The 12,977-nt window shown below is 36.4% G+C and overlaps 1 protein-coding gene across 1 annotated transcript in view; it reads right to left on the bottom strand.

Annotated features, from left to right (window-relative positions):
* Positions 1 to 545: 545 nt before the first annotated feature.
* The window catches only part of LOC110452624 (pre-mRNA-splicing factor 18-like), an 18,553-nt gene continuing 6,121 nt past the window's right edge, over positions 546 to 12,977 (bottom strand). Inside the window, exons 6-10 of the mRNA XM_021501255.1 lie at positions 12,312 to 12,380; positions 11,689 to 11,829; positions 6,309 to 6,380; positions 4,415 to 4,570; positions 546 to 777 (exon numbers count right to left, since the gene is read on the bottom strand). Of these exons, the coding sequence (XP_021356930.1) occupies positions 688 to 777; positions 4,415 to 4,570; positions 6,309 to 6,380; positions 11,689 to 11,829; positions 12,312 to 12,380 (528 nt within the window). The 3' untranslated portion in view covers positions 546 to 687. The remainder of the gene's footprint in view (positions 778 to 4,414; positions 4,571 to 6,308; positions 6,381 to 11,688; positions 11,830 to 12,311; positions 12,381 to 12,977) is intronic.

The following is a 12,977-nucleotide window of genomic DNA, read 5'->3' as shown; positions in this document are numbered from 1 at the left end:
ATGTCAAGTTTTACCATTTATTTTAATATCACAAGCTAGGTAATTATCAATTTTACACAAAAGCAATGCTATGAATTGCAATTCAAATACACTTTACAACATTTTCTGGTAAAATGTATTGTATATAAAAGCCACAGTTCATGTTCAATATGATGATGAAAGAAAATGTCTGATTCTTTCCTAAGAACAATGCCTGTATGGCAGATGAAAATGATCCCATTGCCAACAAGAATTTGATGATCTGTAATAAACAATATCACGAAAAATGTGTTGTAATAATCATGATTGTTTGGTAATTAACCCCATGTCCATTTCGTGAATTACCATTTTGCTATCAACATCACCCCCTCACTGTTTTTTAATCTGATTTCTACATTTAGCAATAGTATCTGAAGTCCAGGTTGGGAATCCGACACAAAGTTTTTTTGTTGAAGTCACCACTTGGGTTTTCAGGAATATTCTTTATAATATGGCAAGAATAGTATTTTGTAATCAACACTTTGTATGGAAAATTCTTCTGGTTATGGTAGGATTTGTTTTGGTTCATTGTAACGCGATGATGAGTGTTAGAGCCAAACTGTTTTAATTAACAGTTTCTCAAGTCTGTAGTATGAAAATTTTCTCCTTTGATACAGTCAGACTTTTTTGTGAACCAGTTTCCAACAGTACTGTAAGGAACAATCTCCATCATACAGTCAGATCTTTTTTGTAATCCACACTTCGTGACGGGTCTGTAGGAAATATTCTCTGACACTGTGTCATCAACCTTTTGAGCGCCTGTGAAAACAAAAGAATTATGGTAAAAGGATACATTTGTTATATCCACCCCCACCCCCAAAGATAATAACATAAAGAGAAAAAAATCCATATCAGTATTTGAAATGCATGTAATATACATTTAATACATAGCTCAAATGGTTTGATAAACCAGTTATTAAACTTATCAAAATTAATTCTTTTTTTAACCTCATGAGTTTGTTAACTGAGAATTTCATAATCTTACTTCCTTGGACAAATTTATAATCTTACTCCCCTGGATAAGTTTACAATCTTACTTCCCTGGATAAATTTATGATCTTACTACCCTGGATAAGTTTATAATCTTACTCCCCTGGATAAGTTTATAATCTTACTCCCCTGGATAAGTTTATAATCTTACTCCCCTGAATAAATTTATAATCTTACTCCCTTGGATAAATTTATAATCTTACTCCCTTGGATAAGTTTATAATCTTACTCCCCTGGATAAATTTATAATCTTACTCCCCTGGATAAGTTTATAATCTTACTCCCCTGGATAAGTTTATAATCTTACTCCCCTGAATAAATTTATAATCTTACTCCCTTGGATAAATTTATAATCTTACTCCCTTGGATAAGTTTATAATCTTACTCCCCTGGATAAATTTATAATCTTACTCCCCTGGATAAGTTTATAATCTTACTCCCCTGGATAAATTTATAATCTTACTCCCTTGGATAAGTTTATAATCTTACTCCCTTGGATAAGTTTATAATCTTACTCCCCTGGATAAATTTATAGTCTTACTCCCCTGGATAAGTTTATAATCTTACTCCCCTGGATAAGTTTATAATCTTACTCCCCTGAATAAATTTATAATCTTACTCCCTTGGATAAATTTATAATCTTACTCCCTTGGATAAGTTTATAATCTTACTCCCCTGGATAAATTTATAATCTTACTCCCCTGGATAAGTTTATAATCTTACTCCCCTGGATAAGTTTATAATCTTACTCCCCTGGATAAGTTTATAATCTTACTCCCCTGGATAAGTTTATAATCTTACTCCCCTGGATAAGTTTATAATCTTACTCCCCTGGATAAGTTTATAATCTTACTCCCCTGGATAAGTTTATAATCTTACTCCCCTGGATAAGTTTATAATCTTACTCCCCTGGATAAGTTTATAATCTTACTCCCCTGGATAAGTTTATAATCTTACTCCCCTGGATAAGTTTATAATCTTACTCCCCTGGATAAGTTTATAATCTTACTCCCCTGGATAAATTTATAATCTTACTCCCCTGGATAAGTTTATAATCTCACTCCCCTGGATAAATTTATAATCTTACTCCCCTGGATAAATTTATAATCTCACTCCCCTGGATAAGTTTATTATCTTACTCCCCTGGATAAATTTATAATCTTACTCCCCTGGATAATTTTATAATCTTACTCCCCTGAATAAATTTATAATCTTTCTCCCTTTGATAAATTTATAATCTTACTCCCTTGGATAAGTTTATAATCTTACTCCCCTGAATAAATTTATAATCTTACTCCCTGCGATAAATTTATAATCTTACTCCCTTGGATAAGTTTATAATCTTACTCCCCTGGATAAGTTGATAATCTTACTCCCCTGGATAAGATTATAATCTTACTCCCCTGAATAAATTATAATCTTACTCCCTGCGATAATTTTATAATCTTACTCCCTTGGATCAATTTATAATCTTACTCCCCTGCATAAATTTATAATCTTACTCCCTTCGATAAGTTTATAATCTTACTCCCCCGGATAAGTTTATTATCTTACTCCCCTGGATAAATTTATAGTCTTACTCCCCTGGATAAGTATATAATCTTACTCCCCTGGATAAGATTATAATCTTACTCCCCTGGATAAGTTTATAATCTTACTCCCCTGAATAAATTTATAATCTTACTCCCTTGGATAAATTTATAATCTTACTCCCTTGGATAAGTTTATAATCTTACTCCCCTGGATAAATTTATAATCTTACTCCCCTGGATAAGTTTATAATCTTACTCCCCTGGATAAGTTTATAATCTTACTCAATCTTACTCGCCTGGAAAAATTTATAATCTTACTCCCCTGGATAAATTTATAATCTTACTCCCCTGGATAAAAATCACAAGCAATCTTTTGGTATATTTATGACCACTAAATTTATCCTTTCCCCATGTAGAACAATCACACAACCATTGATTTTATTGTTGTTGTTTTTTATCTATATGTGGCTAATATTCTTAACAAAATCATGATTGTCACATTATTTAGAGTCAGGCTTCATAGTGTTCCAGTAAAAGTCATTGGAAATTTTAACAAACTTCACCCCTGTAACTTTGAAAATTATCAAGGTAATTTATTTGAATAAGTGAGTCCTTTTTCACAGTAAGCTACATTCCAAAAAACCTAAATCTAGTCTTCTCAGTTCTGTAATTCTATACATGAGGCCCAATGGGCCTGAATCGCTCACCTGGTATTAATCTTCCACTTTTAATCTCAAAAGTGGCCTAAATAACTGCTACAGGCAGAATATCAGTGTTTGATTCATAAGAACCTTAATAAAAGATTTAAACATATGACGCCTGTGACCTTGAATGTCGAACAAGGACATTAGGTTGAAAGTGGGAAAAGGTCATTCATTTGAACAAACTTGGTAGCCCTTCATCCCAGCATGATGCTACAGGCCCAATTTCAGTACTCTTGGCCTTTTGGTTATTGAGAAGAAGTTGTTTGAAGATTTTAAGACATTTGACCCCTGTGACCTTGAAAATAGATGAAGGTCATTCATTTGAACAAACTTGGTAGATCTTTATCCCAGCATGCTACTGGTCAAATATCATCATCCTATGCCTTTTGGTTACTGAGAAGAAAGATGTTTAAAGTAAAAAGTTGACAACGGACAGATGGACGGACGACAGATGAAGGACAGACGGACGCCGCACCATGGCATCAGCTCACTTGCCCTTCGGACAGGTGAGCTTAAAACTTCATTAAAATATCTTCTGTTACAAAGAAGTAAGCCCAAGATAAGATAACTTTAATTTGATCTTTGCATGGGTCGACACTAACACTAGTCCGCTAGTCCTGGACTAGTAGATTTCAGCAAGGACTAGTGAATCACCTAACCTAACTGGTCCTTTGGACTTGTGAAATTTGATATAAAATAAGAATATATTTTTTTAATTTTACGTGCTGTAAATCGCGCTGTTTCCTGATAATCAGGGAATCTTGGACTAGTTACATTAGCGAAGGACTAGCAAATCATCTATTTAACTAGTCCTGTGGACTACCAAGCAAAAACAGTTAGTGTCTAACCCTGCTTTGACATCAATTTTTGATCTTATCATTGAAATGACAGTTCTAATAATACCTCAAGGCACATTTCCTAGTGATGGCTTATATAAAATTGTATAAGTTTCCTCATATCATTTCATTGGTCAAAAAGTTCTGGACAGTAGACAAAATTTACAGACTGACAGACCAGACGAAAAGTGTAATATCATACACTATATTTCATCAATATTGACATATGAAATTACACAAGACAAATAAATTGTGAAATTCTCATCTTTCATTGTTACGAAACATCTATCTGGATGTGAAATTTCTCTACATTTCTTTGTTAAGAAATGTTTACCTGGATGTACTTCCTCTGCGTTTCATCGTTAAGCACATGGGCTACGTTCCTTGAGGAGATTTTTTCTCTGCCGGTACGTGCATGGATACCCACCATGGTAACACCAATAGGCCAAGGTGCATTGCCGATCGCCATTTCTAAGTAAGCATCATTTGCCTGTTGAAATAACATTATGTACGTTAACTGTAGCATTCCTTTTGTTAGAATTGAACACAAAGAGAAAACTTATATAAATCTAATGCCAATATAGTCAATAATGAATTATGAGTTAAATCAGATCAGTAAATATAACAAATAAACCTTTAAATTTGAATACCCTCCATTTGTTCAAAATAAAACTTTGTTTAATTTCATTTATGACAATACAGTCAAACCTGTATTAAGAGGCCACTCAAGGGACCGGCAGAAATTGGCCGCTTAAGACAGGTGGCTGCTAAAACAAGGCTCACCCGAAAATCACAACCAAGTTTTCCAAGATGTTCATACATCCACGGGTTATAATGACATTTTTCCGGCAATATAGGCTGCTGTTATTTCAAATTTGTTTCCCTTCATCAACAGGGGTACGATTTCATACATTATAAATGCATAATCAATAAAATACAAAGTCGTTTTGGTGATTAATTTCTTAAAATGATGAATTTCTTTTTGTTTGGCTACACACGTGTTCCACATACATTTTGCGCTAGCAGACAACCACCAGTACTGAAATCTACATGTAGATCAACTTTTAATGAAAACCTGCATTGCGGTGTATTCTGATCTATGCTGTTCAAACAATTTTCTAATGAAATGATATATCAGTATTTTCTATTGAAATGATATATCAGTATTTAGTTAATTCATCACCTATAAATAAATCACTCAATAAATCTAGAACTTTGCAAGAATCTTTGAGCTTTCAACTTAGCGTAACAGTTTATTCACAGCACCCATGCGCCGTATGGAAAGCTTTACAATGTCCTGATTTCGCACAGCTATTACAAACCAAAAAAATATATCATAGAAATAAATCACGACATAGCAATGAAATAAAAAATCTGATTCAGCGTCTGCACTGTGAAATGTATCCTTTGACATGACGTGTGCTTCGTTGATATAGAAATAGTGACTGGCAGACCGGAAGGAGATCTGTTTTCCGTATGCAATAGAGCGGCAAGTTTTTTTATCACATAACATATTAGGCCTGAGTAGCTTTGGATACAGTATGTACAGATACCACAAAAGATCATACTTGTTTTGAAAATCACAAGCTGATTGAGTACACAAGGTGGGATTAATTGTTTTGTTTGTAAAACATTGTTGATGGGTTGGGTATAGGACCTGCCCCAATTTGCAAGCTGAAAAATGCTGTGTAATCAACTTGTCAATTCAACGTGTCAAACCTTACCTATGGTTTTTAATTACACATTGTAATTAGCTTTGCTCTATTGAGATGTGTTCTTGTTAATATATTGTAATCTTCTTGATGTCAATTTCTGGACAAAATGACCGCTGAATACAGGTGGGGATAAAGTCTCGGACCAGAGTTTTGTGACCGCTGGCCGCATTAGACAGGCGGCTGCTTATTTCAGGTTCACTATATAGTGTTTTCTATCGGGCGGACCACAGACTGACCACATAAGGGAGGTTGGCTGCTTATTTCAGGTGACCGCTCCAGCAAGTTTGACTGTATTAACATTTTGTATGATTTATGTCAGTAGAGTGTTTTTTTGCAGCATTTCATCTTGAAATTTATATTTAACTTGTGCATTTCATATCTGTACTGAAATCTCTACATATTATATAGTAAATTGTATACAAACATTACAGGGAAAAAATTCAATCAGCCTGTAATTCTATTCAAACAATTTAATTTGCATTTGCAACGTAAAGGTGATAAATAAAATTTTACCTTGATATACTCTCTGTCCATTAAGAATTTTAGAATATCCACCATGCATTCTAAAATATCTTCATCTGTTTTCTGAAAAAATAATTTGTAGTTTATTATTTATAATAAACTTTGTTTGTAAACAGCCATTTGTTTATATGTCATGTGCAACATTGTTGATTTTTAATTATGTGGATAAATATCATATATATATATATATATTATAGTAGTACCTGCATGTGTACCAACATTTAGGTATACGTAATGCTGTCATGTTATATTTATAGATACAGAACAAAGAACATAGCTCAACAGTCTCCTACACTCTCCTTACACGTGATAATATGGTAATAATTAGATTAGGGATGATGCTGATTGGCTTAAGTTTTCACTAGGCAGGTCAAGGTTAATTACAATTGGTCAAGCGGTGTAGCCTAGCATAATTAATGAGATGACCAACAAAGGTCAGCGTCACCCCGCACTGTTTTAAGAAACTATCGGAGCATGCAGACAAATTTTACATCAGCTTACCGCCATTCACCCCAACCTCCACCTTATAATTATTACATTGTATGCATGTATACTGCAGCATCAGTTTCTTACATTATTTACATACATCTACAAGTGTACCAAGGAGTACAGTGGCACAAGTAAACGGAGCAATTTGTGTTGTTACATGTAATTTTATTGAATGATGAAAGAGCAGACACAAGTCGCATAGAGTGAAGTCATATACAGATGTACATGTTCTTGTATATTAATTCTAATGTTATAGTATTGGGGCTATATCATGGTAGGGATATAGGGAATACAGATCAGAGGTATAGACTATGGGAGGTACACAACACATATGTTGTTGTATTCAGCTCCCATATTGATATACAGTTATACCTACTTAATAATTAAGGTGCCTATAAGTTATAATTAGGTATCCTATAGATCCAGGATTTTCCAACAATGATGAATCCTCTCATGGGATTGGTACAACATGGGCTAACGGGGCCCATGTGTCCGATCCAGGATTCAGGAAATATCCTCTCATGGGATCTATATCCAGAAAATTAGATCTAGATATTATGCGGACCCAGGAATTTCCTGATCAGATATCCTCTCATGGGTTCGAATTCCAGGTATATGAGCTACTCATCATGTCTGGATCCAGGATTGTCAGAAATATCCTCTCAATGGGGTCTGTTTTTTGATAATGGGAAATCTAATCCAGCCGTTGGGACCAGGGGTGACAGTTTCGCTCCTGGGGGGATATATTGGCAGTAATCCTGGGACAAGGGGTGAAAGTTCACTCCTGGTAGGATAACGTCAGTAATCAGTGAGATTTCCATAGCTTATATATGTGTAGTATGATATAGCCCCCAAGGCCAATCCTTAAATGTAGATGATCATGAAATGTATATATTTGTGTATTGTTGATTTCTTCTGTTATATGTACATGTATAAACATGTGTATGCTGATTTATAAGACATATACAACAATGTTGGTCATGATAACATTGCATACCTATACAGTTAATAAATAGCATTCATTTAACTGTATCATATTGTTCTGGTTGTTTATAAACGGTATATCAGACATGGTTCAACATGTTACTCGAAAATGTAATGGTATGCAGAAACTAAGAAACTAAAACTAAAACAAGATCTCTCTCCCCTTGTAAATTTCTTCTTTCCCTTTTCTATATCTTATCAGTCGCTGCCTGCTTGTTGAAGGAGACACATAAGTTTCAAACTTTTTTTCTGAATTATTGCTGTATGCAATGTATGCAATGCATGCTATGTATGCAATGTATGCTATGTATGCAATGTATGCTATGTATTGCAATGTATGCTATGTATGCAATGTATGCTATGTATGCAATGTATGCAATGTATGCTATGTATGCTATGTAAGCTAAAAATGGTATCGTGAATTTTTTTTGTTTAAATCGATGAACTGCATGCATCTTCCAAGATTTTTTGATACTAATTGTGTCAGCAATGAGGACACACTATCCAGACAACAATGAGAACACTATCCAGACAACAATGAGGACACACTATCCAGACAACAATGAGGACACACTGTCCAGACAACAATGAGGACACTATCCAGACAACAATGAGGCCACTATCCAGACAACAATGAGGACACTATCCAGTCCAGACAACAATGAGGACACACTATCCAGACAACAATGAGGACACACTGTCCAGACAACAATGAGGACACTATCCAGACAACAATGAAGACACTATCCAGACAGCAATGGGGACACTATCCAGACAACAATGAGGACACTATCAAGACAACAATGAAAACACTATCCAGACAACAATGAGGACAGTATATCCAGACAACAATGAGGACAATATCCAGACAACAATGAGGCCACTATCCAGACAACAATGAGGACACTATCCAGACAGCAATGAGGACCCTATCCAGACAACAATGAGGACACTATCCAGACAACAATGAAGACACTATCCAGACAGCAATGAGGACACTATCCAGACAACAATGAGGACCCTATCCAGACAACAATGAGGACACAATATCCAGACAACAACGAGCACACTATCCAGACAACAATGAGGACACAATATCAAGACAACAACGAGGACACTATCCAGACAACAACGCGGACACTATCCAGACAACAATGAGAACACTATCCAGACAACAACAAGGACAATATCCAGACAACAACGAGGACACTAGCCAGACAACAACGAGGACACTATCCAGACAACAATGAGGACACACTATCCAGACAACAACGATGACACTATCCAGACAACAACGAGGACACTATCCAGACAACAATGAGGACACTATCAAGACAACAATGAGGACACTATCCAGACAACAATGAGGACCCTATCCAGACAACAATGAGGACACAATATCCAGACAACAATGAGAACACTATCCAGACAACAACAAGGACAATATCCAGACAACAACGAGGACACTAGCCAGACAACAACGAGGACACTATCCAGACAACAATGAAGACACTATCCAGACAGCAATGAGGACACTATCCAGACAACAATGAGGACACTATCAAGACAACAATGAAAACACTATCCAGACAACAATGAGGACACTATATCCAGACAACAATGAGGACAATATCCAGACAACAATGAGGACACTATCCAAACAACAATGAGGACACTATCCAGACAACAATGAGGACACTATCCAGTCAACGAGGACACTATCCAGACAACAATGAAGACAATATCCAGACAACAATGAGGACAATATCCAGACAACAATGAGGACACTATCCAGACAACAATGAGGACACACTATCCAGACAACAATGAGGACACTATCCAGACAACAATGAGGACACTATCCAGACAACAACGAGGACACTATCCAGACAACAACGCGGACACTATCCAGACAACAATGAGAACACTATCCAGACAACAACGAGGAAACTATCCAGACAACAATGAAGACACTATCCAGACAACAACGAGGACACTATCCAGACAACAATGAGGACACACTATCCAGACAACAATGAGGGCACTATCCAGACAACAATGAAGACACTATCCAGACAACAATGAGGGCACTATCCAGACAACAATGAGGACACTATCCAGACAACAACGAGGACACTATCCAAACAACAACGAGGACACAATATCCAGACAACGACGAGGACACACTATCCAGACAACAACGAGGACACTATCCAGACAACAATGAGGACACACTATCCAGACAACAATGAGGACACTATCCAGACAACGACGAGGACACTATATCCAGACAACAATGAGGACACTATCCAGACAACAATGAAGACACTATCCATACAACAATGAGGACACTATCAAGACAACAATGAGGGCACACTATCCAGACAACAATGAGGACACTATCCAGACAACAATGAAGACACTATCCATACAACAATGAGGACACTATCAAGACAACAATGAAGACACTATCCAGACAACAATGAAGACACTATATCCAGACAACAATGAGGACAATATCCAGACAACAATGAGGACACTATCCAGAAAACAATGAGGACACTATCCAGACAACAATGAGGAGACTATCCAGACAACAAAGAGGACACTATCCAGACAACGAGGACACTATCCAGTCAACAATGAGGACACTATCCAGACAACAATGAAGACACTATATCCAGACAACAACGAGGACAATAACCAGACAACAATGAGGACACTATCCAGACAACAATGAAGACACTATATCCAGACAACAATGAGGACAATATCCAGACACCAATGAGGACACACTATCCAGACAACAATGAGGGCACTATCCAGACAACAATGATGACACTATCCAGACAACAATGAGGACACTATCCAGACAACAACGAAGACACTATCCAGACAACAATGAGGACAATATCCAGACAACAATGAGGACACACTATCCAGACAACAATGATGACACTATCCAGACAACAACGAGGACACTATCCAGACAACAATGAGGACAATATCCAGACACCAATGAGGACACACTATTCAGACAACAATGAGGGCACTATCCTGACAACAATGAGGACACTTTCCAGACAACAACGACGACACTATCAAAACAACAATGAGGACACACAAACCTACAGCTGTCAGGAGGCTTTGATACATATCCAGCCAACAATGAGGACACACAAACCTAAAGCTGTCAGGAGGCTTTGATACATATCCAGCCAACAATGAGGACACACAAACTTAAAGCTGTCAGGAGGCTTTGATACATATCCAGCCAACAATGAGGACACACAAACCTACAGCTGTCAGGAGGCTTTGATACATATCCAGCCAACAATGAGGACACACAAACTTAAAGCTGTCAGGAGGCTTTGATACATATCCAGCCAACAATGAGGACACTCTCCAGACAACAATGAGCACACTATCCAGACACCACCGAGGACACTATCCACACAACAATGAGGACACACAAACCTACAGCTGTCAGGAGGCTTTGATACATATCCAGCCAACAATGAGGACACACAAACCTAAAGCTGTCAGGAGGCTTTGATACATATCCAGACAACAACGAGGACACTATCCAGACAACAATGAGGACACACAAACCTAAAGCTGTCAGGAGGCTTTGATACATCATAGAAATAAAGATATAGTCACATGTAATGCAACTTGATCCCACAATATCTTTTTTTTTATAATTTAATTGGCAACTTCAAAATATACAAATAGGCCGGGATAGATGTTACAGTGATCTATAGTTCTAAAGGAGACAGTTACATTCATTAGAGCAAAGATTAAAGTTTCATATGTCACATCGATAATGACCAGTGGGTGAATATGAGGATTGTAAGATGTGACCTTGACCCGTGTGATGGTAATACTGGTCAGTTACCTTATGTTTCAGTCTCCGAAACAGCGGTTTGAGGTAGGACACTGTTTGTGAATGGATGGCACTAGCCTCTTTCCCTGTCCTTGATCTTTTGTTTTCTTCATCTCGACAGTTAAGATCATCGCCCCATTTCTTTAAGATGAACTGATGGAAAAGGCTAAGGTGTTAATTAATCATTAGTAACCAATTTCAAGTTAACGACCATTCCAAACGCATTTTTGTAATCTTAAAAAAATAAATAAAAATGTCAAACTTTTTGTTCTGGCTTTTGTAGAAAAAAAAAAGCTGAATTTAAGTGCGTTGTGACCTTGACCTTCAGACTTAGCAGGTAAGGTGTTTTTTATCATGACTTTGTAGCATTCTTCACAAATGTGAATGGAACAGAGCACATCAAAGAGCAACTCTAAAGTGTATCATTGATGTAAGTGTAATCTGTGTAGCGCTTGTAGCTGTCCAGATTGTACAAAACTATTCTTCTTAATTATCTTTGCGGTAGGCCAGACACACGTTGGAAGTCTGGATGATCAGTTCCAAAACTTATATCAGGATATTTAGGGCTTACAAAATAAGGTACTGTTATTTTATAGACACACTAAATTCTACTTAAGATGAGTAAAATAACTTACCTTTAAAAATCTTAAAATTATTTCCTGATCTTGGTCACTGCCATTTTTTCCGATTTCATCACTCATTTTCTGAAATGTTGAAAAAATTATCCCTACTTACCACAATTTTTTGTATAAACCAGTCTATTGACTCAAAGTAACTATGTTAAATTAAGTATTGTTTCCTTTCAAAGGTGTACATCAATTTTTGTTCCCTGTGACACTTTCCTTGTTAAACATTATACATGCCATTTATTTGCTTTGAATCCAAAAGAATATTCTCAGCTTCCCTAGTTACTTCCCCTTGCATAAATCTTTATCGTAGAATCACCAGTGAGCAATGTCGGTCGCGATGTTTCAAAATAATATGATGAACTTATAGGTATATTAACAAGGTTACCGCGAGCGGTATATAATACGCCCGTCACACATTGAATGAGCAGTTGTTTGTATGATTGAAATATATGAAGTATTTGTGAGTAATTGATATAAAAGAAAAATCATTCAACATAACTGGTAGATCAATGAGTGCAATTCAACATCATGGAACACATGCATCGCATTAATGAAACCAAGGGGAATAACTCCAATAATTACGGTCGGATAATGGCGGTTATCGAACTTGTCCGAGGTTTCATGGTAATTAACCTTGTTGTGAAGTTTGAAGTTCATCCGTTAATAATACCT

This window comes from Mizuhopecten yessoensis, unplaced genomic scaffold (assembly GCF_002113885.1).
Source record: "Mizuhopecten yessoensis strain PY_sf001 unplaced genomic scaffold, ASM211388v2 scaffold6779, whole genome shotgun sequence".
Taxonomy (NCBI): Eukaryota; Metazoa; Mollusca; class Bivalvia; order Pectinida; family Pectinidae; genus Mizuhopecten; species Mizuhopecten yessoensis.
Note: the sequence above shows the minus strand (reverse complement) of the source record. Positions and strands in the feature narration are given on the sequence as shown.